Source organism: Cynocephalus volans, chromosome 10 (assembly GCF_027409185.1).
Source record: "Cynocephalus volans isolate mCynVol1 chromosome 10, mCynVol1.pri, whole genome shotgun sequence".
NCBI lineage: Eukaryota > Metazoa > Chordata > Mammalia > Dermoptera > Cynocephalidae > Cynocephalus > Cynocephalus volans.
The window spans coordinates 9,308,601-9,333,152 of record NC_084469.1 but is presented as its reverse complement, the minus strand read 5'-3'; the positions used below and the strand labels follow the sequence as shown (position 1 = coordinate 9,333,152).

The following is a 24,552-nucleotide window of genomic DNA, read 5'->3' as shown; positions in this document are numbered from 1 at the left end:
AAATGTTAGTTATGTTAATTCCCGACTGCTAGTCACGCTTCCAGAACCCCTCCCTTTCCTTTGGGATCTCCCTGCAAAATCCGCCTTGGGCCGCCCCTTCTCCCCCGGCTCCGCTCACCGTCTTTCCCATTGGCAACCGCAGCGCCCACGCGGCGCCGGGTATTAACGCCACTAGCCCGCTCTGCGGGCGCACGATGACGTTTAGCCCCGCCCCCGGCCGCGCCTGGCCTCCCGCGGGGCCCCGCCCATCGAGCAGACGCGGCGCCGGCCCCGCCCCGCGGGTGACGTGTGGCGCGCGCGGCCCGGCTGCCCCGGCAGTTGGTGCAGCGGTGGTTGGGGCTAGTGCGCTCACCCCACCCCTCCCGTCCTCCGGCCGGGCTCCCACCCCGCCGGGCCCAGCCCCAGCCCCGGCCCCGGCCCCAGCCCCTGCCTCAGCCCCAGCCGGGTCCGTCCCGTGCGGGCCCGTGCCGCCCCTCAGCCGGTGACGCCCGGGGCCGCCCGCCCGCCCGCCACCATGGAGCTGGAGGACGGTGTGGTATACCAGGAGGAGCCCGGCGGCTCCGGGGCCGTGATGTCGGAGCGGGTGTCCGGCCTGGCCGGCTCCATCTACCGCGAGTTCGAGAGGCTCATCGGGCGCTACGACGAGGAGGTGGTCAAGGAGCTGATGCCGCTGGTGGTGGCCGTGCTGGAGAACCTGGACTCGGTGTTCGCACAGGACCAGGAGCACCAGGTGGAGCTGGAGCTGCTGCGGGACGACAACGAGCAGCTCATCACCCAGTACGAGCGGGAGAAGGCGCTGCGCAAGCACGCCGAGGAGGTGAGGGCCGGCGGGCGGGGAGGGCGGAGGCCGCAGGATCCGGCCCGAGGGTCGCGGCCCGGCCGGGGACGGAAGGCGCGCCGGGCCTCTTGGACGGCGGGCCTGAGGCCGAGTCCTCCCGGGACCCAGCCCGGCGGCCTGGGGGGACCCCGGGATTCCGGCCGGCGTTGGAAGCTGAGGCAGGCTAGTGAGTGTCCAGGAGAAGGAGTAAGATGGGAGAAACAAGGCCCGGGGAGGAAGCGACAACCTGGCTTGAGAGGCACCTGGGGTTGGCCGATTTTAAGGTGTCTGGTTGCTTCTTGTTGTTTAGGGAAGTTTCCGACCACCGTAATATAGTCAGGTGGCGGTTCAAACTTTTACCATTGGAGAGGGGGCAACTTCTGTCCTGGATGTGTAACTTCCGCTGGTTCCAGTACCTTTCCAGGGGGTTGCTGCTGCTTTGGGAAGTTAGAGATCTCCCTCTTTCGGTCAGTTTCTTCTTGACGTTTTAATCCTGTTGAGAAAGGAGGTTTTCTTTTATGTTCTATGTGCCTTGGTTGACAATTTGTCAACACCTAGATGTTGTATAGCAATGCCCAATAAATATATAGAGTATACAATTTTTATTTTATTGGTGTGCCACATCAAAGCATTCTTCCATATCAGGTGGTAACCTTGGACAGTTCCCTACAAAAACCTTCTGTTTATTTATAAAGAGTACTGGTGGGGCGGGGTTGTGGAGGTGTAGGTGACTGTTGGCAATACTTTCCCGTCTGAGTTTCCTTCTCAGACTCCAGTTTAAAAGTGCACTTGTCAGGCTGTTAGCTCTAGCATCTGAGCAGTGGCCTTGGTGCCCTCACCTTGAGTCTGTGAAACTTTTGGAGCTCTGGGGTGCAAGTGATAGGTCCTTGGCTTTAGAGTGTAAAGGATTTTAGCTTTCAGGCTGTGTTCCATTATTTCTGTGGAACTTATCTAAGGCAGGCAAAATGTCCTGTTTATCCTATTTGTTTCTCAAGCATCTACAAGTAGCACTCCTGGCTAAATACGTGGAGATCGAAGGAGTCTAAATAATTATTGAAGGAACGACGTGTTAGTTTTCAAAAATACTTGAAAAGTTTTTCAGAGATTTGTTTAGAAGCTCATTTCCTAACACTAAACAGTAACACCGTTTAAACTTTGTTTTGTCGCATATACCTTTGCACCCGCTTAAATAGTTCTTTTTTCTTTAAGTTTGATTTTTAGTTCTGCTTTTGCGATCTGGTTGTCTCAATGGAATGCCATTGAATTTGTCAAACAAAATTGACTTCAGTTCAAGAATATTTCCAAGTACTTAGGGAAGGAAGTGTTGAAACAGCAAATAAAGATGGGAGTTACAATTTCTACTAGTTTATTAGCACTGTTTATAGAGCTGAGGTCAAGTACTACTTCTGAGATGGCTTGCCGCCTCTTCATGCTCATACAGGCCCTTGCCAGTGTGTGGTTGTCCATGGAAGAGACTAGGAATCAGCCACATATACACACAGCAGGCCCAGCCCGACCTGTCACCTCTGGTAAAATAAATGCTCCCTCAGCCTTAAACTCCTGTCAGTCCATATACACAAGGGCAAAATGCCAAGGTCAAACATGCCAAGAAAGTCATCTACCACAAGTTGCAGAATCCGAAAATAAAACTGACTAACTGCTAGGCTCTGGGTTTTATATTAATTTCTTAAGTAAATGACTTCTGAAAAGTAGGTTATCCAAGGAGCTTCTTTGTAGTTTATACTTTTTCAGTCCCATCTATAAGTTCTCCATAATGAAACCTTTGGGTAAAGGGCCATGACCTGAGAATGCAGAACACTGATGAAATGCTAGATGAGCCAGTTCTCACACCATGAACATAAAATCACCTTATCAGTCTTCATGTAAGATCATAAATCGAGTTTTGCCTAGTACCCAGAAATTCAGTCTCTCTTAGGTCAATATGCAGACTGAAGTCTGTGTTTAATTTTCTGAGTGCTTTATTTGTTTATTTTATATGGAGACTAAAGAGTCTGCTTTTACAGAAAAGTGCCTCAGGTTATTTACAGCAAAAGTAATTTGAAATCATGGAAATTGACATTACCAGAGAGTGTGAAGTAAATTCTGAGCACCTTTGTGGAAATTTAGGAGGGTTTTTAAATGGTGAGAATGTTTATGAGGGTATATAAATGGTGAGAATGGGAGTGTGTTAGGTGCTATAATCTATCGTTTGCTGGAATTTTCAGCAAGGAATCAGAACTTTAATCTTCATTATAATGATAGGACTTAATTTGAATACTTTCTGTCTTTTTCTTTGCTTTTATTCAAATTCCCTTACGTGGAGTTAGTCTGCTGTTTTGGTGATTCTATAAAAATAACCTAAAAGAGGCCTGATTTTAGGTAGATTTGGACCAGTTTCAAATACTAATCAATAAATCCATCATCTCATCACCCAACACTCTTCCCTTTGGGCTCCCTGTCCCAGTCTTTTCATTCCTTAACCAAGCCAGTCTAACATCTTCACTCATGCTGTTCCCTTGCCCTAGAATGCTCTTCCCCTGGAGCTCCTCATTTTCTGCTGAGCTTAAATTTCACCTTTTCAACAAGACCTTCCTGTCTACTCTATCCAGAATAAGCCCTGTGAATCTACTGAATAATTTATTTTTGTCAGTGATTTTTTAAAAAAATAAAAATTGGATTAAAAAAATCTGGATAGAAAATAATCTGTAGGGAGATATTATTCTTGAGTATGTTTATTTTTTTATATGTTTTTGTTTGTTCAAGTTCTGATTCTTTTAAAATAGGTATGATTTCCTTTAATTAATTAATTAATTAATATTGTTTGCTTTTTGATGGCCTGCCTGTATGGGGATCTGAATACTTTACTTTAAAAAAAGAAAACTTCTATGGCCGCCCGTGGCTCACTTGGGAGAGTGTAGTGCTGATAGCACCAAGGCCACAGGTTCAGATCCCTATATAGGGATGGCCGGTTGGCTCACTTGGAAGAGTATGGTGCTGACAATATCAAGTCAAGGGTTAAGATCCCCTTACTGATTTTGCTTAAAAAAAATGGAGGTGATTAAATGCAGAGGTGAGAGATACTACTGAGAATTTTGTAATTAGTTTTTCTCCAATGACTCAGCACTTAAAGCAGTAACAAAATTGTTTTATATGAAGACTTTAATGAAGCTGTTTTCTTTGGAAGTATGTATGAATGGGGAGGGATAAGACTTCTGGGTGGGAAAATAGGCATTGACATTCAATTTTTTTTGGATGTTATAGTTCTCATTCACAAAAATATTTTAATTAAAACTGTTGAGGAAGTTAATTTTGGTTTGTTTACAAAATAATTTACAACAACATGTAAATTATTCCCTAATAAATATTTAGAAGGGAAAATTTGAAGACTTTTCACTGAGTTTTGTGACTTATATGAAGTGATAGGAGTGAAGGAGTAATTTTACATGTATACTTATTAAAATTATTGATGGTGACTATTAAGGATTTAGGAAGTTAAAAGGCAGACATCGCACTGTTACTTCAACATTTAGTTTATTTTGTGCCTTTAGCAGGAATCACTTGTATTTACATTAGTAATTATGATGGTTCTTCTGATTTTTTAGCCTTAATTCTGTCAACTTCAGTGTCCTAAGGAACTTAGGTTTTATTTCACTACAGTGGAGCAACAGGTGAAAGGCAGTTCAGTTATATGCACAGATGAGCTATCAGTACAAAGAACAAGTTGCTAGCCCATGGTATGTTAACTTTTGGTTGGCATCTTACATGTTTGAGTATACATGTTACTTTTAAAAGTTTTCAAACTCATTTTAAAACTAGTGACATTGAGCGTGTAGCTCTGTGGTAAAGTGCATGCTTGTATGTATGAGGTCTCAGGTTCCATCCCTGGTATGTCCAGTTTCTTATGGGTTGGCCGGTTAGCTCACTTGCTTAGAAGAGCATGGTCAAGGGTTCCGATCCCCGTACAGGGCAGTAACACAGACATACACACAAAAAAACAAAACACTGAAGCCGCTCTGGTACCTCTTCAGTGGCTTTTGAAAACCAGTACCTTGTGGTATCATCAGCAGACTAAAGGTTTTTGATCTAAGAATTATCTCAGGTGCTGACTTAATTTCTTTATTGGTTCAGCTAGAGAAAAGGTCAGCAGTGCTTTGGAATGTTATGTTATACTCTGATTTATTCATTTAAATCTTAGTTATAGAATGCTCATAATACATTTTAGTGCTTCATTCATCTCTGTAAATTACTTTGTACATACAGCTAATACTTTTTAAAACATACTTCATTTTTTTTTTTAATTTATTTTTTTAAAGATGACTGGTAAGGGGATCTCTTAACCCTTGATTTGGTGTTGTCAGCACCACTCTCTCCTAAGTGAACTAACCGGCCATCCCTATATAGGGATCTGAACCTGTGGCCTTGGTGTTATGAGCACCACTCTCTTCCAAGTGAGCCACAGTCTGGCCCACACTTCATATTTTTTAAAATGCATTTTTTTTTTTTTTTTTGTCTTTTTATGACCGGCCGTACTGCGCTCAGCCAGTGAGTGCACCGGCCATCTTTACATAGGATCCGAACCCGCAGCGGGAGCACTGCTGCGCTCCCAGCGCCACACTCTCCCGAGTGCGCCACGGGGTCAGCCCTAAAATGCATTTTTATATTTTAAAAAATGCCATTGCTTTTCTTGCCAAACCATGTGAATAAGCTTCACACTGCCCCAAGTCAGACTAGATAAGCCCCTGCCCCTAGTCAGTCCCTGCTTCCAGGCACTTTCTGAAATGAACAATCTCTGTTTGTTTTCTGGGGGGTGAGGGGATGGGGGGAAAGTTGTTCCCTTTTGAAATGATAATCAGTTACCCATTGTTTAGCTCTTAAGACAGATCTTATCCTTTCTTTACCTTCAGAGATTTCTTTTTTTTTAAAAATCTTTTTGTTTGTTTTGGTTTTTGGTGTTTTTGAGGGGGCGCTGGCAGGCCTATATGGGGATCTGGCGACCCAAACCCTTGAGCTTGGTGTTATAACACCAGCCCTAACCAAATGACCTAATAGGCCAGCAGCCCCAGAGATTTCTGAATGTAGATATCTAAGTGAAATACTATTATGGAAATACATGTTCTTTCTCTTCTCCCACTGCTTGATTTGACCAGCCTTAAAAAAAAAAAAAATACTATTATGTGTCCCTGCTATAGTGACATTCACATTTTTATTGAACTGGTATTAGAATCTAACCAAATGTGTTCTTTCGTTCCATTGACTAATGATTGAATTATTTTAAAAACACCTTTTTTTTTTTTTGCTCTGCTTAGCACTCATGATGAATACAGCTGTTACCTAAATAAATTATTAGGTGAAGGTCAAAATATCAACATAGACCCAGTTTAATAATTTATGTAATTTATGTAATTCAAAAAGCTGATATTTAGAAGTGTATGTATGTAAATTTTGTTTTACATTTTGAAATCCTAGCAAGTGATACTTAGTTTTTGGTTTGAATACAGCACTGTGTTTTATTTTCTTAGGAATTCCAGTGCTTAGTATTTTGGCATAATAGGCATGCCCAAAAATGTTGAACTGAACCATGGGAATTTACATATTAATCAATACAATAGAGAAGTTTTGAAGTTGGAGACAGACTATTATTATTATTAGGGACTTTAAAGTACTAATTTTTAAATTAAGGCCAATAAACTGACCCACCTGTTTATTAGGAAAATTTTCAAGCATACAGAAAAATTAAAAGTACATTGATCATCTGTATACCCACTATTTAGATTCAGTAGTTGTTTTATTTATCTATTTGTTTATGTGGATATATGGTGTGGATGTGCATATACATACACATACACACATACACACACATATACATGCACATGTTTTTTAATTGCTGAACCCATTTGAAAGTAAATTTCAGACATTTTGACACTTCACTCCTAGTAATTAACATGTTTATTTCCTAAAAAAGGAGAGTAATCACCCATATAACCACAATGTTATTTACCTTTGAGAACATTTTCTAATACTATTTAATATTTAATTTGAGTTAATTTTTTTTTTCTTTGCCAGGCCAGTATGGGGATCTGAACCCTTTACCTTGGTGTTATCAGCACCCTGCTCTCACCAAGTGAGCTAACTGGCCAGCCCTCTGGATTAATTTTTAAGAGCTTGGTATATATCAGTTAGAAGATATCATGGTATATATCAGGTACATAGAGATGAATAGGTTGTGAATATTTTTATAGTGCATCAGTGTAACTCATCTGGAAAGGAGGAAGTGAGTGCTTGCAGTTTAGCTACTTTTCTATAAGAAATTTAAATTTGAGATCTATAAAATTGAATTAAAATTGGTTAGTTTTATTTTTAAATTATAACATTAAAAATATCATGGAGTTTTTTCTCCCTTTTGAAACTTTGAGATACAGAAATTGAGAAATTGACTCTATGTTTGATGTTTTCACTAATAATTTTTTTTCTTTTGTTTACTCTTATATATTTCCAGGATATGTTATTTCTGACTGCTTACCTTCTCCACTAGGGTTACATAGCCTGAGAAAAAATTTTTTAACTGTAATTTGAGGTCCTGCTGATAAGATTCCCTCCAGGGGCTAGGTCTAGAATTTTTGCTACTCTGGATTCTGTTATTACTCTTTAAAATGTATTTTCAGGGCCGAGCCCTTGGCGCACTTGGGAGAGTGCAGCGCTGGGAGTGCAGCGACGCTCCTGCCCCGGGTTCGGATCCTATATAGGAATGGCTGGTGCACTCACTGGCTGAGTGCCAGTCACGAAAAAGACAAAAAATATATATATATTTTCACTTGTTCTTTCTGCAGTTTTTTTTAAGGGCTGGATGGGAACTCCATGACCATCTAGTTTTTACCCTATCACATTTCTATAGGTAGATAGAAAGATAAACAGACATGTAGATGCTCAGAAAGAACAAATATTTATTGAGCCAGGCACTGTTCTAGGCTCTGGGAATGTAGCCACAAACAAAACAGAAGGAATGTAGCCCATGCTTTCTTGGAGTTTATATTATAACAAAGAGTAAACAAGTCAGTTCATTACAGACTGTGATAGACGCCACACAGGAAATAAACAGGGTGATGGGATAAAGAGTAAAATGGCAGGTATTTTATTTATTTACGTTCTCTTTTTTAAAATTTTATTTATTTTTTTCTGTTCTTTTTGTTGGTGGGGGGCGGGCAGGTACTTTAGATGGAACGAACAAGTTTATAAAAAGTTAAGCTGCCCATGCAGTAAGTAATTCACCTCATGAGAAGAATTATTTAGGTCTGAAACTTTAGGCTTTTATGTTCAGAGTTTCTCACTACTGATGACTCTTGAAAATTCAGAAAAGTAAGTAGCTCTCATAAATGCATTTCTTCTGTTTTCTGTCATTTCTTTTCATGCTTGACTTCTGAGCAATGTTTGACACTTTGGGCCACTCCTTCCTTTAAGAAACATTATTTTTGGGTTGCATGACTGAAATCTCTTGATTTTCCTCTCACCTATCTGACCACTGTGGATTCCTCTTACATTAGTGTTGGTGTTCCTTGGCGTTCTTTCTTTCGAAGGTCCCCTTTAGTTTTCACAATGCACACTGCCTAACTTGTATTGTCCATTGCCATGGGTTCAATTACCATTTGTTGATTATTTCAAAATATATCTCTCATTCATTTAAGAGGTATTTATATAGAGTGCTAACTATGTGCCTGATACTTTGCCCGTTGGGGATACAGTGGTAAGTAAAACAGACAAGGTCCTTCCCTCATGGAACTGACAGTCTATTAAGAACTTTAAGGACAGCTCTCTCTCTCTCTCTCTCTCTCTCTCTCTCTGGAGTTTGGGATCTGTATTACCATTGTCTGCTGGATGTGAATGTTTCCCACCATATCCAAACTGAACTTATTTTCCAAGCTTGCTTCTCCTTTGTTCCTTATCTTTGTGAAGAATACTGCCATCCATCTGGGCAGAACCCTGGTCACCGTATTTAACTGTTCTTTCTCCCTCACCCTCATTGCTACCTTCTTTTGTTTTCAACTTTTAAATATCTCTGGGATCTCTTTACTTCTTTCCAGATCTATTTCTACTACTCTGGTATGGGTTACCAACATCTCTCACCCTTGAATGCAAACTTCCTAGGGTTGGAACTTTATGTCATTCACTATTATATCTCAGGAGCTGGCACATAGGAAATACCAAGTGACTATTTCCGATTAAATGAATGGACAACTAAAACTGTCGCATATTGATCTTTGTGCTTCTGGTATTGCCAACCTATAAACTATCTATCTCTCCAAAATGGAAATCTGATCAGATAATTTTCTTTTGTTTTTTTGGGGGGGTGGGTAGAGGCATCTGAACCCTTGACCTTGGTGTTATTGGCACCACGTTCTAACCAACTGAGCAACCAGTCAGCCCATTTCAGATAATTTTCATACTTAGAAGCCCGTAATGGCTCTGTCTAAAGTTCTTGAAGTGACTTAAATCCTAGCATACAAGGCCTTGTGATCCAGCTGTCCCTTATCATGTCAGTCTCATCTGTTCCTTTTTTGAGCCATACAGAACACTTTGAGTTTGTTTTGAAGAAAATATTCTCTCCAGGCCTTCATAAAAGCTGTTTCTTTCCTTGGCACTGTCTTTCTCTTCTATTGCCTAATTTTATTCATCTTCAGTTTCCAATTCTGGAATGTCTTTTACGAACACTCAGGTATGGATTTTGCCTATTTTATATTCTTCCACAGCTAATGTTTTTCCAGTGTCATATCAAACTAACCTATTGCTTTTATTCCCCCACCAAACTACTGGGATGCAGTAGATACTTAATAGATATTTGTTGCTTGGATGGACAAATATGCTAAAGGTCAAATTGCTAAGCCTAACCATTTAAAGTTCTCTTTGTGCGTTCAAATTATTGTCTTTACTGTTGGTGCCAAGTTATGCTAAAACTTCCAAAAAGTTCTTCAGTAAGTCCTTTTGACTTTTGCATATACAGAAAAACCATGACTTCTCCTGACTGCAGTTATTTCAGACTCTACCTACATTGTCCTATGTATAGTAGATATTCTAGAAATATTTATGCATTTTAAAAATTGAAATATTAAGATCATTGGAACTACTGTCAGAAATATATTAGCAATTCTGTATTTGCAAAGGTTGGGCTAGGTGATCTTAAAAGTCCCTTTAGCACCTTGATTCTCTGATTATCTTAAACATGATAGTGTTTCTCTGTTGTATTTTTATTCACTTTAGCCACAAATATTTGTCTCTGAATTACTGACTGAGAAATAACTTGGGTCTGTATGAATAAATTTTCCACACAAGTGAAGATTAAGTGCCAAAACTTAAATTTTTTTTTTTTTTTTTGGCAGCTGGCCAGTATGGGGATCGGAATTCATGACCTTGGTGTTATAAGGCTGTGCTCTAACTGATTGAGCTAACCGGTCAGCCAAAAACTTAACTTTACCTATTTGTTTAGAATCTTTTTTTGTTTTGTTTTGTTTTGTGGCTGGCTGGTACACAAACCCTGGACCTTGGTGTTATCAGCACTGCGTTCTAACCATCTGAGCTAATGGCCAGTTTATTCTTATATTAAATAAAATAGTTTCTTAGCCCTTAACAGGTTATAAACAATAAATTAAGGAGAGTATCTGTTAGAAATAAGTACTTATACTTAATAGATGGCATGCGTCTTTGAAGCAGGATACTGAAAATTACAAAAAGTAGTATAGTGCTATGGTCAAGGACAATGTGGTCAGATTGCCTTAGTTCAAATCCTGGCTCTATTACTTTCTAGCCATGAAATCATGGGCAAGTTTATGCCAAGTCTCAGTTTCTTCATCTGTAAACAGGGGATAATATTAGTAATAACCTCATAGGGTTGTGAGGATTAAACAAGGAAAAGGAGTTTTTTGAACCTCCAGGCATTTAGTTAATAAATGTTACCCATATGTCTGATACTTACCTACCTATCTATCCATCCCATTTATTCACTTATAAACACGTGCTAATTAAATGTTTTGTGCCCAGAGTGGGTGTACAAGAATGAATAGTCCAAGGTCTTGCCCTTGAGGAGCTCCTAGTCTATGGGGGTGGCTAATATAAATAACTAGGTCAGCCTTATGTAAGCTTTCTAAATAAGTACTGTATGTACAAGGTGCAAAATGGCTAATTTGACCTTGAGGGGTGGCTTCACAGAGAAGGGATGGCATTGAACTGGTTCATATTTCACAGATCCAAAGCATGAGAGGTTTGAAAGTGTGTGACATTTTCAGAGAACTACAAAAACATGATGTTTATTTTTTTCAATATATTCAAGTTAGTAAATGTTAGTTTTTCCATATGTTCTTTAAAAAAATATGGTAGCAGTTCTGCCACGTAAGGGAGTAGCAAGAATTGAGGTTGAATAGATAATCAGGGACCCGAGAGTAAAGGACTGTGTTGTCAAGTTTGGATTTTTATCTTGAAGACATCGCAAGATATAATGCAGTATGGTTTATCACCATGATTCACAATGATTTTTTAATGATGATTCTTAATTATTAACAAAAGGTTATATTTTCTCTGATATGCTCCATTTTAGGGAGGCAGGTATGTATGAAACTTTAGAAACATTTTTCATTAAAACAGGTACGATAAAAAGGTTTTGGTGCTTCAGTTTTTCTTTAAAATATGGTTCTGAAGAACATTTCTTGGTGATACTAGTCAACTGATAATATTGTTGACTGATAGCATTTTTAAAATGGACTAACTTAGGACAGGCAGGTGCTCACTTGGGAGAGTGCGGTGCTGATAACACCAAGACCAAGGGTTTGGATCCCTATATAGGGGTGGCCAGTTAGCTCACTTGGGAGAGCATGGTGCTGACAACACCAAGTTAAGGGGTAAGATCCCCTTACTGGTCATCTTTTAAATAAATAAGTAAATAAAAATAAAATGGATTAACTTGATTTTTTCTTCCTGTGAAAATTTTACTATGTATTGTTTCAATATTTGTTTTTATTTTCTTAAAAAATTTTTTGAATTGTAAAATATAGAGCTGGCTGGTTAGCTCAGTTGGTTAGAATGTAGTGCTGATAGCACCAAGGTCCAGGGTTTGATCCCTGTGCCAGCCAGCTGCCAAAAGTAAATAAATAAAATAAAATAACATGTATAAACAGATAGATAGAAAAACATACATAACATAAAATTTACCATTTTAATAACTTTTAAGTATACTGTTCAGTGGTGTTATGTGCCACATTATTATGTAACAATCACTATCCTTCATCTCCAGAACTTTTTCATCATCCCAAACTGAAACTTCCTACGCATTAATTACTCCCGTTTCTTCCTCACCTTAGTCCCTGGTAACCATTAATCTACTTTCTATTCCTATGAATTTGACTCTTCTACGTACCTCATATGGTGGAATCATACCATATTTGTCCTTCGTGTGTAGTTTAAGTATGTGTATGGAGGTTGAATATATATAACATAAAATTTACCATTTTAACCATTGTGCAATATTTTTCCTTTTGTGTTTGACTTAGCATGTTTTCAAGATTCATACATGTTGTAACATGTATCATAATTTCATTCTTTTTTCAGACTGAATAATATACCACTGTATGTATATACAAGTCTCTTATGAATATATGATTTGCTGATATTTTCTCCTATTCCTCTAGGTTGACTTTTCATTTTCTTGATGTTGTTCTTTGAAGCACAGAAGTTTTTTGTTTTTTTTTTAAAGATGACTGGTAAGGGGATCTTAACCCTTGACTTGGTGTTGTCAGCACTATGCTCTCCCAGGTGAGCCACGGGCCAGCCCTGAAGCACAGAAGTTTTAATAATGCTTTTATTAGTTTTTATTTATATTTTCTGTTTACAGACAAAATATATGCTCTTTGTTAGAACAACAAAAACTAACCAAGTTTTACAGAAATACTTCTAGAATCTTGTCTGTTGGAGCTTACTGTTAACAATTTGACATACATTCTTTCAGTTGCATTTTTATATATGAATATGTTTTAAATTGAATGAGTTCATACTGTATATAGTATTTTGTAACTTGATTTCCTTTTTAGTTCATAAATTGTGTTGGACATCTTTTTTGGGGGGGGGGCAGTTGGCCAGTACAGGGATTGAACTCTGGACCTTGACGTTATCAGCACCATGCTCTTACCAACTGAGTTAACCAGCCAGACCATTGGACATCTTTCCTTGTTCATACAGAGCAGTTGGATGATGATAACGTAGAAGAATTGGTTTGAGGCCTCAAGGGGAGTTTAGAAGTCAGGACCCACACTGGGTTCAGCTGCCCTTCCTGACTTCTTATTACACTAGGAGGGATCCCCAACCATCTGGAGGAATGTTTCCAAACGATCTAGAGGAGTGTTTCCAAATAGCCAATTCTTGGGCCGGCCCGTGGCTCACTCGGGAGAGTGCGGTGCTGAGAACACCAAGGCCCCGGGTTCGGATCCCATATACGGATGGCCGGTTCGCTCACTGGCTGAGCGTGGTGCTGACAACACCAAGTCAAGGGTTAAGATCCCCTTACCGGTCATCTTTAAAAAAAAAAACAAATAGCCAATTCTTTAAACCCACCCACTCCTACCCCCACAGGCTTATGAGACTGGTTGTAAGAAGTACTGGTAGGCTGGGCCAGGCTGTGTATTTGGAAAAATTCTCTTAGGGAGTTTTTGATTATAACTGCCTCACACTCCCCTCAACCTCAAGAACCATTGCTTAAGAGAAACTCAAATATCTGTTTTCTAGACGCATAAGACTTTCTTTATTCTTTACAAAAAAATGTACATACTTATAACACCAAGGTCAAGCATTGAGATCCCCTTACTGGCCTGCTCCTAGGAAGAAAAAAAAATCACATAAAATAGTAGAAGACTAAAGAGAATAATGTAAAAAACATCCATCTACCTATGACTCAGGGTAAAATATTGGCAGTTTATTTTTTACTTAAAATTTATTTCTTAAATAAAAGATATAGAACATTAAAGGTAAAGGTAAGGTCACCTTCTGGGGAGGGAAGTGGTACTGAGGAGAACAAAGGTGACCTGTGAATTTGGTATATATTCTTCTGTTTCATGTTTTTTAGATATTTAGTGTAGATATATCTGTCTATAAACTATGCATACTATTGCTTTGGGAATTAACTTTTTTTTTTCTTAAATGCTGTTATATTCTCATAATTTTGCATTTCTTTAACTCGTTTTTTAGATCTGTCCATGTCGATACATACATATACATCTAATTTGTTTATTTTGACTGCTGTGTATTATTACATCATATGAATATACCACTATTTATCTATTCTAATGAAGGTTTTGAGTTATTTCCTACATTACCACACTATGTACTACAAGCATTGTTGCAGTAACATTTGGTGCACATGCAAGAGCTTTTCAAAGATAAGCTTTTCTCACTTTAGAATTGGGATGCCAGATTTTAGGATATGTATTTTGTAAACTTAACTAGATATGGCCACATTGTTTGTCAAGGGGGCATAGTGATTTACATCCCTCAGTAGTGTATAAGAATTCTTATTTCTCTGTATCTTTGCCAACACTTGGCACTATCAGACTTTTTTGTTTCTGTTGCCAGTGTGATGTATGTGAAACCACGTCTTGTTTTAATTTGCTTTTCTCAGATCATTAGTGTGGTTGAGAATGTTTTGCCTTTATTTATGATTCTACTTTCCTATGAATTGCCTATTCAGTTTCATTCACTTACAACTGGCAAAAACCTACACCAGGAAGTCCATAAATAAATCTAAATTATACATTTTAATGGCATTACAGTATTCCATTATATAATCATCAATTGGGTGAAAAGGACTGAGGAATCTGTAGTTTAAAAGAGATTTAAGAGGCTAGTTGGTTAGCTCATCTGTTTAGAGTGTGGTGTTATAACACCAAGGTCAAGAGTTTGGATCCCTATACCAGCTAGCCACCAAAAAAATATAATAAAAAAAATAAATAAAAGAGACTTAAGAGTTATATCATTCTTATCATCCTTATAGCAATCTTGTTTGGATCCTCATTATAAACACATTTATTTATGAGACAACTAGGAAAATCTGAGTAGTGACAGGATATTCTCTGTTATTTCATTAAGGTTTGGGAAATGATGCTATTCTAACCCAATTATTCCTTCAATATTAATTAACTAAATTTTCTTTTTTTTTTTTCTTTTTCTTTTTTTTTTTTGTGACCGGCACTCAGCCAGTGAGTGCACTGGTCAGTCCTATATAGGATCCAAACCCGCGGCGGGAGCGTCGCCTCGCTCCCAGCGCAGCACTCTACCAAGTGCGCCACGGCTCGGCCCAAAACTAAATTTTCTTATAAAGAGGTACTTCCCCTCATCAAGTGTTTGATTACCGTAAGGTATAATTTGTATAAGTAAGACAGGAAAGGCGCTTGATTCTTCAATTCTCACTTTAATAATTTCCAAAAGCTCTTCCATGTTCTTCCTTCCCCTCCACTCCTTTTTAAAAATTGCATGTTGTTCCGGTTTTGTAACCGTAGTAACTTTTCTTTGGGGTGTGTGTGTGTGTGTGTGTGTATGTGTGTGTGTGTGTGTGTCGTTTCTTTGGGTGTGTGTGTGTCCTGTGTGTGTGTGTCTCCTGTGTGTGTCTCCTGTGTGTGTGTGTGTCCTGTATGGGGATCTGAACCCTTGACCTTGGTGTTGTTCCACCCAGCTGAGCTAACTGGCCAGCTCTGGTCTCTGAGTATATTAATTATAGTTTTCATTTGTTTCCTGTTTTGTCTGTTTCCTCAGTCCCTGCCCCCCCCATCCCCCAACCCATAGTTTTGGTCTCTCTCTTTCAGGTTGGACCTTCAAGTGCCTGATAACCCTTTTGAAAGTGAGGCACTGAAAAAGGAGGATCAGAAGTTCTGTGTGTCTGTATGCAGTTTACTGCCAGTTGGGAACACATATTTCAGTATCCCATGGTCTTTTCTCAGAGACATTTGGGTTTTTCCAGAGAAGGATAATCTCTTTGGGGGAATGGCTGGTGGAGTGGTAGGTAAGCTTAGTTATCTACGTAATAGGAACGTGGGTGAGGGCAGGAACAGAAAGGGGGCTATCAGTATTACTATTCAGTATATAGACTTAAACTTAATTCCTCTTTTCTTTTTTTATTTTATTTTATTTTATTTTATTTATTTATTTTTTTATTAAGTTTTATATTGTCGATATACATTGTGGCTGATTATTGCTCCCCATCACCAAAACCTCCCTCCCTTCTCCCTCCCCCCCTCCCCCCCAACAATGTCCTTTCTGTTTGCTTGTCGTATCAACTTCAAGTAGTTGTGGTTGTTATATCTTCTCCCCCCCCCGTTTGTGTGTGTGTGTGTGTGTGTGTGTGTGTGAATTTATATATTAATTTTTAGCTCCAACCAATAAGTGAGAGCATGTGGTATTTCTCTTTCTGTGCCTGACTTGTTTCACTTAATATAATTCTCTCAAGGTCCATCCATGTTGTTGCAAATGGCAGTATTTCATTCGTTTTTATACCTGAGTAGTATTCCATTGTGTAAATGTACCACATTTTCTGTATCCACTCATCCGATGATGGACATTTGGGCTGGTTCCAACTCTTGGCTATTGTAAAGAGTGCTGCGATGAACATTGGGGAACAGGTATACCTTTGACTTGATGATTTCCATTCCTCTGGGTATATTCCCAACAGTGGGATAGCTGGGTCATATGGTAGATCTATCTGCAATTGTTTGAGGAACCTCCATACCATTTTCCATAGAGGCTGCACCATTTTGCAGTCCCACCAACAGTGTATGAGAGTTCCTTTTTCTCTGCAACCTCGCCAGCATTTATCATTCAGAGTCTTTTGGATTTTAGCCATCCTAACTGGGGTTAGATGGTATCTCAATGTGGTTTTGAATTGCATTTCCCAGATGCTGAGTGATGTTGAGCATTTTTTCATATGTCTCTTGGCCATTTGTATATCTTCCTTAGAGAAATGCCTACTTAGCTCTTTTGCCCATTTTTTAATTGGGTTGCTTGTTTTCTTCTTGTAAAGTTGTTTGAGTTCCTTATATATTCTGGATATTAATCCTTTGTCAGATGTATATTTTGCAAATATTTTCTCCCACTCTGTTGGTTGTCTTTTAACTCTGTTAATTGTTTCTTTTGCGGTGCAGAAGCTTTTTAGTTTGATATAATCCCATTTGTTTATTTTTCCTTTGGTTGCCCATGCTTTTGGGGTCATATTCATGAAGTCTGTGCCCAGTCCTATTTCCTGAAGTGTTACTCCTATGTTTTCTTTAAGAAGTTTTATTGTTTCAGGGTGTATATTTAAATCCTTAATCCATTTTGAGTTGATTTTAGTATATGGTGGGAGGTATGGGTCTAGTTTCATTCTCCTGCATATGGATATCCAGTTATCCCAGCACCATTTGCTAAAGAGGCAGTCCCTTCCCCAGTGAATAGGCTTGGTGCCTTTGTCAAAGATCAGATGGCAGTAAGTGTGTGGGTTGATTTCTGGATTCTCTATTCTATTCCATTGGTCAGTGTGTCTGTTTTTATGCCAGTACCATACTGTCTTGGTTATTATAGCTTTGTAGTATAGCTTAAAGTCAGGTAGTGTTATGCCTCCAGCTTTATTTTTTTGCTGAGCATTGCTTTGGCTATGCGTGGTCTTTTATTGTTCCATATAAATGTCTGGATAGTTTTTTCCATTTTTGAGAAAAATGTCTTTGGAATTTTGATGGGGATTGCATTGAATTTGTATATCACTTTGGGTAGTATGGACATTTTCACTATGTTGATTCTTCCAATCCAAGAGCATGGGATATCTTTCCATCTTCTTGTATCCTCTCTAATTTCTCTCAGCAGTGGTTTGTAGTTCTCATTATAGAGATTTTTCACCTCCTTGGTTAAGTCAATTCCTAAGTATTTTATTTTTTTGGTGGCTATTGTAAATGGGCAGGCTTTCTTGATTTCTCTTTCTGCATGTTCACTATTGGAGAAAAGAAATGCTACTGATTTTTGTGTGTTGATTTTGTATCCTGCTACTGTGCTGAAATCATTTATCAAGTCCAACAGTTTTTTTGTAGAGGTTTTAGGCTGTTCGATATATAGGATCATGTCATCTGCAAACAGGGACAGTTTGACTTCATCTTTTCCAATCTGGATGCCCTTTATTTCCTTCTCTTCTCTGATTGCTCTGGCTAGTACTTCCAACACTATGTTGAATAGGAGTGGTGAGAGTGGGCATCCTTGTCTAGTGCCTGTTCTTAAAGGAAAAGCTTTCAGCTTTTCCCCATTCAGGATGATATTGGCAGTGGGTTTGGCATATATGGCTTTAATTATGTTGAGGTACTTTCTCTCTATACCTAACTTATAGAGGGTCTTTGTCATGAATGAGTGCTGAACTTTATCAAATGCTTTTTCAGCATCTATAGAGATGATCATATGGTCCTTGTGTTTGAGTTTATTAATATGGTGTATCACATTTATTGATTTGCGTATGTTGAACCAACCTTGCATCCCTGGGATGAATCCCACTTGATCGTGATGAATAATTTTACGTATGTGTTGCTGTATTCTGTTTGCTAGTATTTTAGTGAGGATTATTGCATCTATATTCATCAAGGATATCGGCCTGTAGTTTTCTTTTTTGGTTATATCTTTACCTGGTTTTGGTATCAGGATGATGTTTGCTTCATAGAATGAGTTTGGGAGATTTGCATCCGTTTCAATCTTTTGGAATAGTTTGTAAAGAATCGATGTCAATTCCTCTTTGAATGTTTGGTAAAATTCTGCTGTGAATCCATCTGGTCCTGGGCTTTTCTTTGTTGGGAGCCTTCTGATAACAGCTTCAATCTCCTTTATTGTTATTGGTCTGTTCAAATTTTCTACGTCTTCATGGTTCAGTTTTGGGAGCTTGTGTGTGTCCAGAAATTTATCCATTTCCTCCAGATTTTCAAATTTGTTGGCGTATAGTTGTTTATAGTAGTCTCGAATGATTCCTTGTATTTCAGATGAATCAGTTGTAATATTGCCTTTTTCATTTCTAATTTTGGTTATTTGAGTCTTCTCTCTTCTTTTTTTTGTTAGCCATGCTAATGGTTTGTCAATTTTATTTATCTTTTCAAAAAACCAACTTTTTGATTCGTTGATCTTTTGAATTGTTTTTTGGTTTTCAATTTCATTCAGTTCTGCTCTGATCTTTTTTTTTTCTTTTTTTTTTTAATTTTATTTTGTCGATATACATTGTAGCTGATTATTGCTCCCCATCACCAAAACCTCCCTCCCTTCTCCCTCCCCCCTCCCCCCCAACAATGTCCTTTCTGTTTGCTTGTTGTATCAACTTCAAATAGTTGTGGTTGTTATATCTTCTTCCCCCCCCCCCCGGTTTGTGTGTGTGTGTGTGTATGTGTGTGTGTGAATTTATATATTAATTTTTAGCTCCCTCCAATAAGTGAGAACATGTGGTATTTCTCTTTCTGTGCCTGACTTGTTTCACTTAATAGAATTCTCTCAAGGTCCATCCATGTTGTTGCAAATGGCAGTATTTCAGTCGTTTTTATAGCTGAGTAGTATTCCATTGTGTAGATGTACCACATTTTCCGTATCCACTCATCTGATGATGGGCATTTGGGCTGGTTCCAACTCTTGGCTATTGTAAAGAGTGCTGCGATGAACATTGGGGAACAGGTATACCTTCGACTTGATGATTTCCATTCCTCTGGGTATATTCCGAACAGTGGGATGGCTGGGTCGTATGGTAGATCTATTTGCAATTGTTTAAGGAACCTCCATACCATTTTCCATAAAGGCTGCACCATTTTGCAGTCCCACCAACAATGTATGAGAGTTCCTTTTTCTCCGCAGCCTCGCCAGCATTTATCGTTCATAGTCTTTTGGATTTTAGCCATCCTAACTGGGGTTAGATGGTATCTCAATGTGGTTTTGATTTGCATTTCCCGGATGCTGAGTGATGTTGAGCATTTTTTCATATGTCTGTTGGCCATTTGGATATCTTCCTTAGAGAAATGCCTACTTAGCTCTTTTGCCCATTTTTTAATTGGGTTGCTTGTTTTCTTCTTGTAAAGTTGTTTGAGTTCCTTATATATTCTGGATATTAATCCTTTGTCAGATGTATATTTTGCAAATATTTTCTCCCACTCTGTTGGTTGTCTTTTAACTCTTTTAATTGTTTCTTTTGCGGTGCAGAAGCTTTTTAGTTTGATATAATCCCATTTGTTTATTTTTCCTTTGGTTGCCCGTGCTTTTGGGGTCGTATTCATGAAGTCTGTGCCCAGTCCTATTTCCTGAAGTGTTTCTCCTATGTTTTCTTTAAGAAGTTTTATTGTCTCAGGGTGTATATTTAAATCCTTAATCCATTTTGAGTTGATTTTAGTATATGGTGAGAGGTATGGATCTAGTTTCATTCTCCTGCATATCGATATCCAGTTATACCAGCACCACTTGCTGAAGAGGCAGTCCCTTCCCCAGTGAATAGGCTTGGTGCCTTTGTCAAAGATCAGATGGCAGTAAGTGTGTGGGTTGATTTCTGGATTCTCTATTCCATTGGTCAGTGTGTCTGTTTTTATGCCAGTACCATACTGTTTTGGTTATTATAGCTTTGTAGTATAGCTTAAAGTCAGGTAGTGTTATGCCTCCAGCTTTATTTTTTTTGCTGAGCATTGCTTTGGCTATTCGTGGTCTTTTATTGTTCCATATAAATGTCTGAATAGTTTTTTCCATTTCTGAGAAAAATGTCTTTGGAATTTTGATGGGGATTGCATTGAATTTGTATATCACTTTGGGTAGTATGGACATTTTCACTATGTTGATTCTTCCAATCCAAGAGCATGGAATATCTTTCCATCTTCTTGTATCCTCTCTAATTTCTCTCAGCAGTGGTTTGTAGTTCTCATTATAGAGATTTTTCACCTCCTTGGTTAACTCAATTCCTAAGTATTTTATTTTTTTGGTGGCCATTGTAAATGGGCAGGCTTTCCTGATTTCTCCTTCTGCATGTTCACTATTGGAGAAAAGAAATGCTACTGATTTTTGTGTGTTGATTTTGTATCCTGCTACTGTGCTGAAATCATTTATCAATTCCAAGAGTTTTTTTGTAGAGGTTTTAGGCTGTTCGATATATAGGATCATGTCATCTGCAAACAGGGACAGTTTGACTTCATCTTTTCCAATCTGGATGCCCTTTATTTCCTTCTCTTCTCTGATTGCTCTGGCTAGTACTTCCAACACTATGTTGAATAGGAGTGGTGAGAGTGGGCATCCTTGTCTAGTGCCTGTTCTTAAAGGAAAAGCTTTCAGCTTTTCCCCATTCAGGATGATATTGGCAGTGGGTTTGTCATATATGGCTTTAATTATGTTGAGATACTTTCCCTCTATACCTAACTTATAGAGGGTCTTTGTCATGAATGAGTGCTGAACTTTATCAAATGCTTTTTCAGCATCTATAGAGATGATCATATGGTCCTTGTGTTTGAGTTTATTAATATGGTGTATCACATTTATTGATTTGCGTATGTTGAACCAACCTTGCATCCCTGGGATGAATCCCACTTGATCGTGATGAATAATTTTTCGTATGTGTTGCTGTATTCTGTTTGCTAGTATGTTAGTGAGGATTTTTGCATCTATATTCATCAAGGATATCGGCCTGTAGTTTTCTTTTTTGGTTATATCTTTACCTGGTTTTGGTATCAGGATGATGTTTGCTTCATAGAATGAGTTTGGGAGATTTGCATCCGTTTCAATCTTTTGGAATAGTTTGTAAAGAATCGGTGTCAATTCCTCTTTGAATGTTTGGTAAAATTCTGCTGTGAATCCATCTGGTCCTGGGCTTTTCTTTGTTGGGAGCCTTCTGATAACAGCTTCAATCTCCTTTATTGTTATTGGTCTGTTCAAATTTTCTACGTCTTCACGGTTCAGTTTTGGGAGCTTGTGTGTGTCCAGAAATTTATCCATTTCCTCCAGATTTTCAAATTTGTTGGCGTATAGTTGTTTATAGTAGTCTCGAATGATTCCTTGTATATCAGATGAATCAGTTGTAATATCGCCTTTTTCATTTCTAATTTTGGTTATTTGAGTCTTCTCTCTTCTTTTTTTTGTTAGCCATGCTAATGGTTGTCAATTTTATTTATCTTTTCAAAAAACCAACTTTTTGATTCGTTGATCTTTTGAATTGTTTTTTGGTTTTCAATTTCATTCAGTTCTGCTCTGATCTTAATGATTTCTTTCCGTCTGCTAACTTTAGGTTTGGATTGTTCTTGTTTTTCTAGTTCTTTAAGGTGAAGTGTTAGGTTGTTCACTTGCCATCTTTCCATTCTTCTGAAGTGAGCGTTTAGTGCGATAAATTTTCCCCTCAATACTGCTTTTGCAGTATCCAACAGGTTTTGGTATGATGTATCATTGTTTTCATTAGTTTCATTAAATTTTTTGACTTCCTGCTTGATTTCTTCTTGGACCCATATGTCATTAAGTAGAATGCTGTTTAATTTCCATGTGTTTGTATAGTTTCCAGAGTTTTGTTTACTATTAATTTCTAGTTTTAATCCATTGTGGCCTGAGAAAATACATGGGATAATTCCAATTTTTTGAATTTATTGAGACTTGATTTGTGACCTAATATGTGATCTATCCTGGAGAATGATCCATGTGCTGATGAGAAGAATGAATATTCTGAGGTTGTTGGGTGGAATGTTGTGTAGATATCTGCCAATTCCAATTGGTCTAGAGTCTTGTTTAGATCTTGTGTTTCTCTACTGATTCTTTGCCTAGATGATCTGTCTAATATTGACAGTGGGGTGTTCAGGTCCCCTGCTATTATGGTATTAGTGTCTATTTCCTTCTTTAGGTCTAATAGAGTTTGTTTTATAAATCTGGCTGCTTCAACATTGGGTGCGTACATATTTATGATTGTTATGTCTTCTTGATGGATCAGTCCTTTTATCATTAAGTAGTGTCCCTCATTGTCTCTTTTTATGGTTTTTAGTTTAAAGTCTATTTTGTCAGATATAAGAATAGCTACTCCAGCTTGTTTTTCTTTTCTGTTTGCATGGTAAATCTTTTTCCATCCTTTCACTCTTAGTCTGTGTGAATCTTTATGGGTGAGGTGGGTCTCTTGTAGGCAGCATATTGTTGGGTCCTCCTTTTTGATCCAGTCAGCCAGTCTGTGTCTTTTGATTGGGGAATTTAAGCCTTTTACATTAAGAGTTGTTATTGAAAGGTGTTGATTTATTCCTAGCATTTTATTGGTTGTTTGGTTGTCTTAGGTGTCTTTTGTTCCTTGCTTTCTTTTTTTTTTTCTTTTTTTTTTTTTGTCTTTTTCGTGACCGGAACTCAGCCAGTGAGTGCACTGGCCATTCCCATATAGGATCCGCACCCGCAGCGGGAGCGTCACTGTGCTCCCAGCGCCGCACTCTCCCGAGTGCGCCACGGGCTCGGCCCTGTTCCTTGCTTTCTGATTTCTTGTTTGGTTTCTTTGTTTGTTGGTTCCTTAGGTTGTAGATAGTGTTTTTGTTTGCTTGTTTTCTCTTCATGGATGCCATTTTAATTATACTAGTGGGTATTGATTTTTCTTGTGTTTTTATGGCAATGGTAGTTATTTTTCAGGAACCAAACCCAGTACTCCCTTGAGGATTTCTTGTAATGGTGGTCGTGTGGTAGTTAACTCCCGCAGTTTTTGTTTGTCTGAGAAATATACTATTTGCCCTTCATTTCGGAAGGATAGCCTTGCAGGGTAGAGTATTCTTGGCTGGCAATCTTTGTCTTTTAGTATTTTGAAAATATCATCCCATTCCTTTCTAGCTTTTAGGGTTTGTGATGAGAAGTCTGATGTTAGCCTGATTGGGGCTCCCTTATAGGTGATTTGACGCTTCTCTCTTGCAGCTTTTAAGATTCTCTCTTTGTCTCTGAGTTTTGCCAATTTGACTATGACATGTCTTGGGGAAGGCCTTTTTGGGTTGAATACGTTTGGAGATCGTTGAGCTTCCTGGATCTGAAGATCTGTGATTTTTCCTATACCTGGGAAGTTTTCTGCCACTATTTTGTTGAATATGTTTTCAATGGAATCTCCATTTTCCTCCCCTTCTGGAATACCCATGACTCGGATATTTGAGCGCTTGAGGTTGTCTGTTATCTCTCTCAGAGTTTCTTCCATGTCCTTGATTCTTTTTTCTTTCTTTTTGTCTGCTTGTGTTATTTCAAACAGCCCATCTTTGAGTTCAGAGGTTCTCTCTTCAACTTCGACAAGCCTGCTGGTTAAACTCTCTGTTGTGTTTTTTATTTTGCTGAATAACTTCTTCAGTTCAGCAAGTTCTGCTACATTTTTTTTTTTTTTTTTTTTAAAAAGATGACCGGTAAGGGGATCTCAACCCTTGGCTTGGTGTTGTCAGCACCACGCTCAGCCAGTGAGCAAACCGGCCATCCCTATATAGGATCCGAACCCGTGGCCTTGTTGTTATCAGCACCGCACTCTACTGAGTGAGCCACGGGCCGGCCTTCTGCTACATTTTTTTCAGGACATTGATTTCCTTGTACATTTCCTCTTTCAGATCCTGTATACTTTTCCTCGTTTCATCATGATGTCTAGCTGCGTTTTCTTGTATCTCATTCAGTTGCCTTAGAATTATCACTCGAGGGCCGGCCCGTGGCTCACTCGGTAGAGTGCGGTGCTGATAACACCAAGGCCCCAGGTTCGGATCCCATATACGGATGGCCGGTTTGCTCACTGGCTGAGC

The 24,552-nt window shown here is 38.7% G+C and overlaps 1 protein-coding gene across 5 annotated transcripts in view; it reads left to right on the top strand.

The window, feature by feature from the left end:
• Window positions 1-309: 309 nt before the first annotated feature.
• SPAG9 (sperm associated antigen 9) overlaps window positions 310-24,552 on the top strand; it is a 130,404-nt gene continuing 106,161 nt past the window's right edge. For 4 of the 5 annotated variants that reach the window (XM_063112695.1, XM_063112693.1, XM_063112692.1 and 1 more), the window contains exon 1: window positions 311-817. In XM_063112695.1, coding sequence (XP_062968765.1) covers window positions 515-817 — 303 coding nt within the window. In that variant the 5' untranslated portion in view covers window positions 311-514. Of the gene's footprint in view, window positions 818-24,552 lie in introns of all 5 variants that reach the window. The other variant, XM_063112694.1, reaches the window with a different exon arrangement.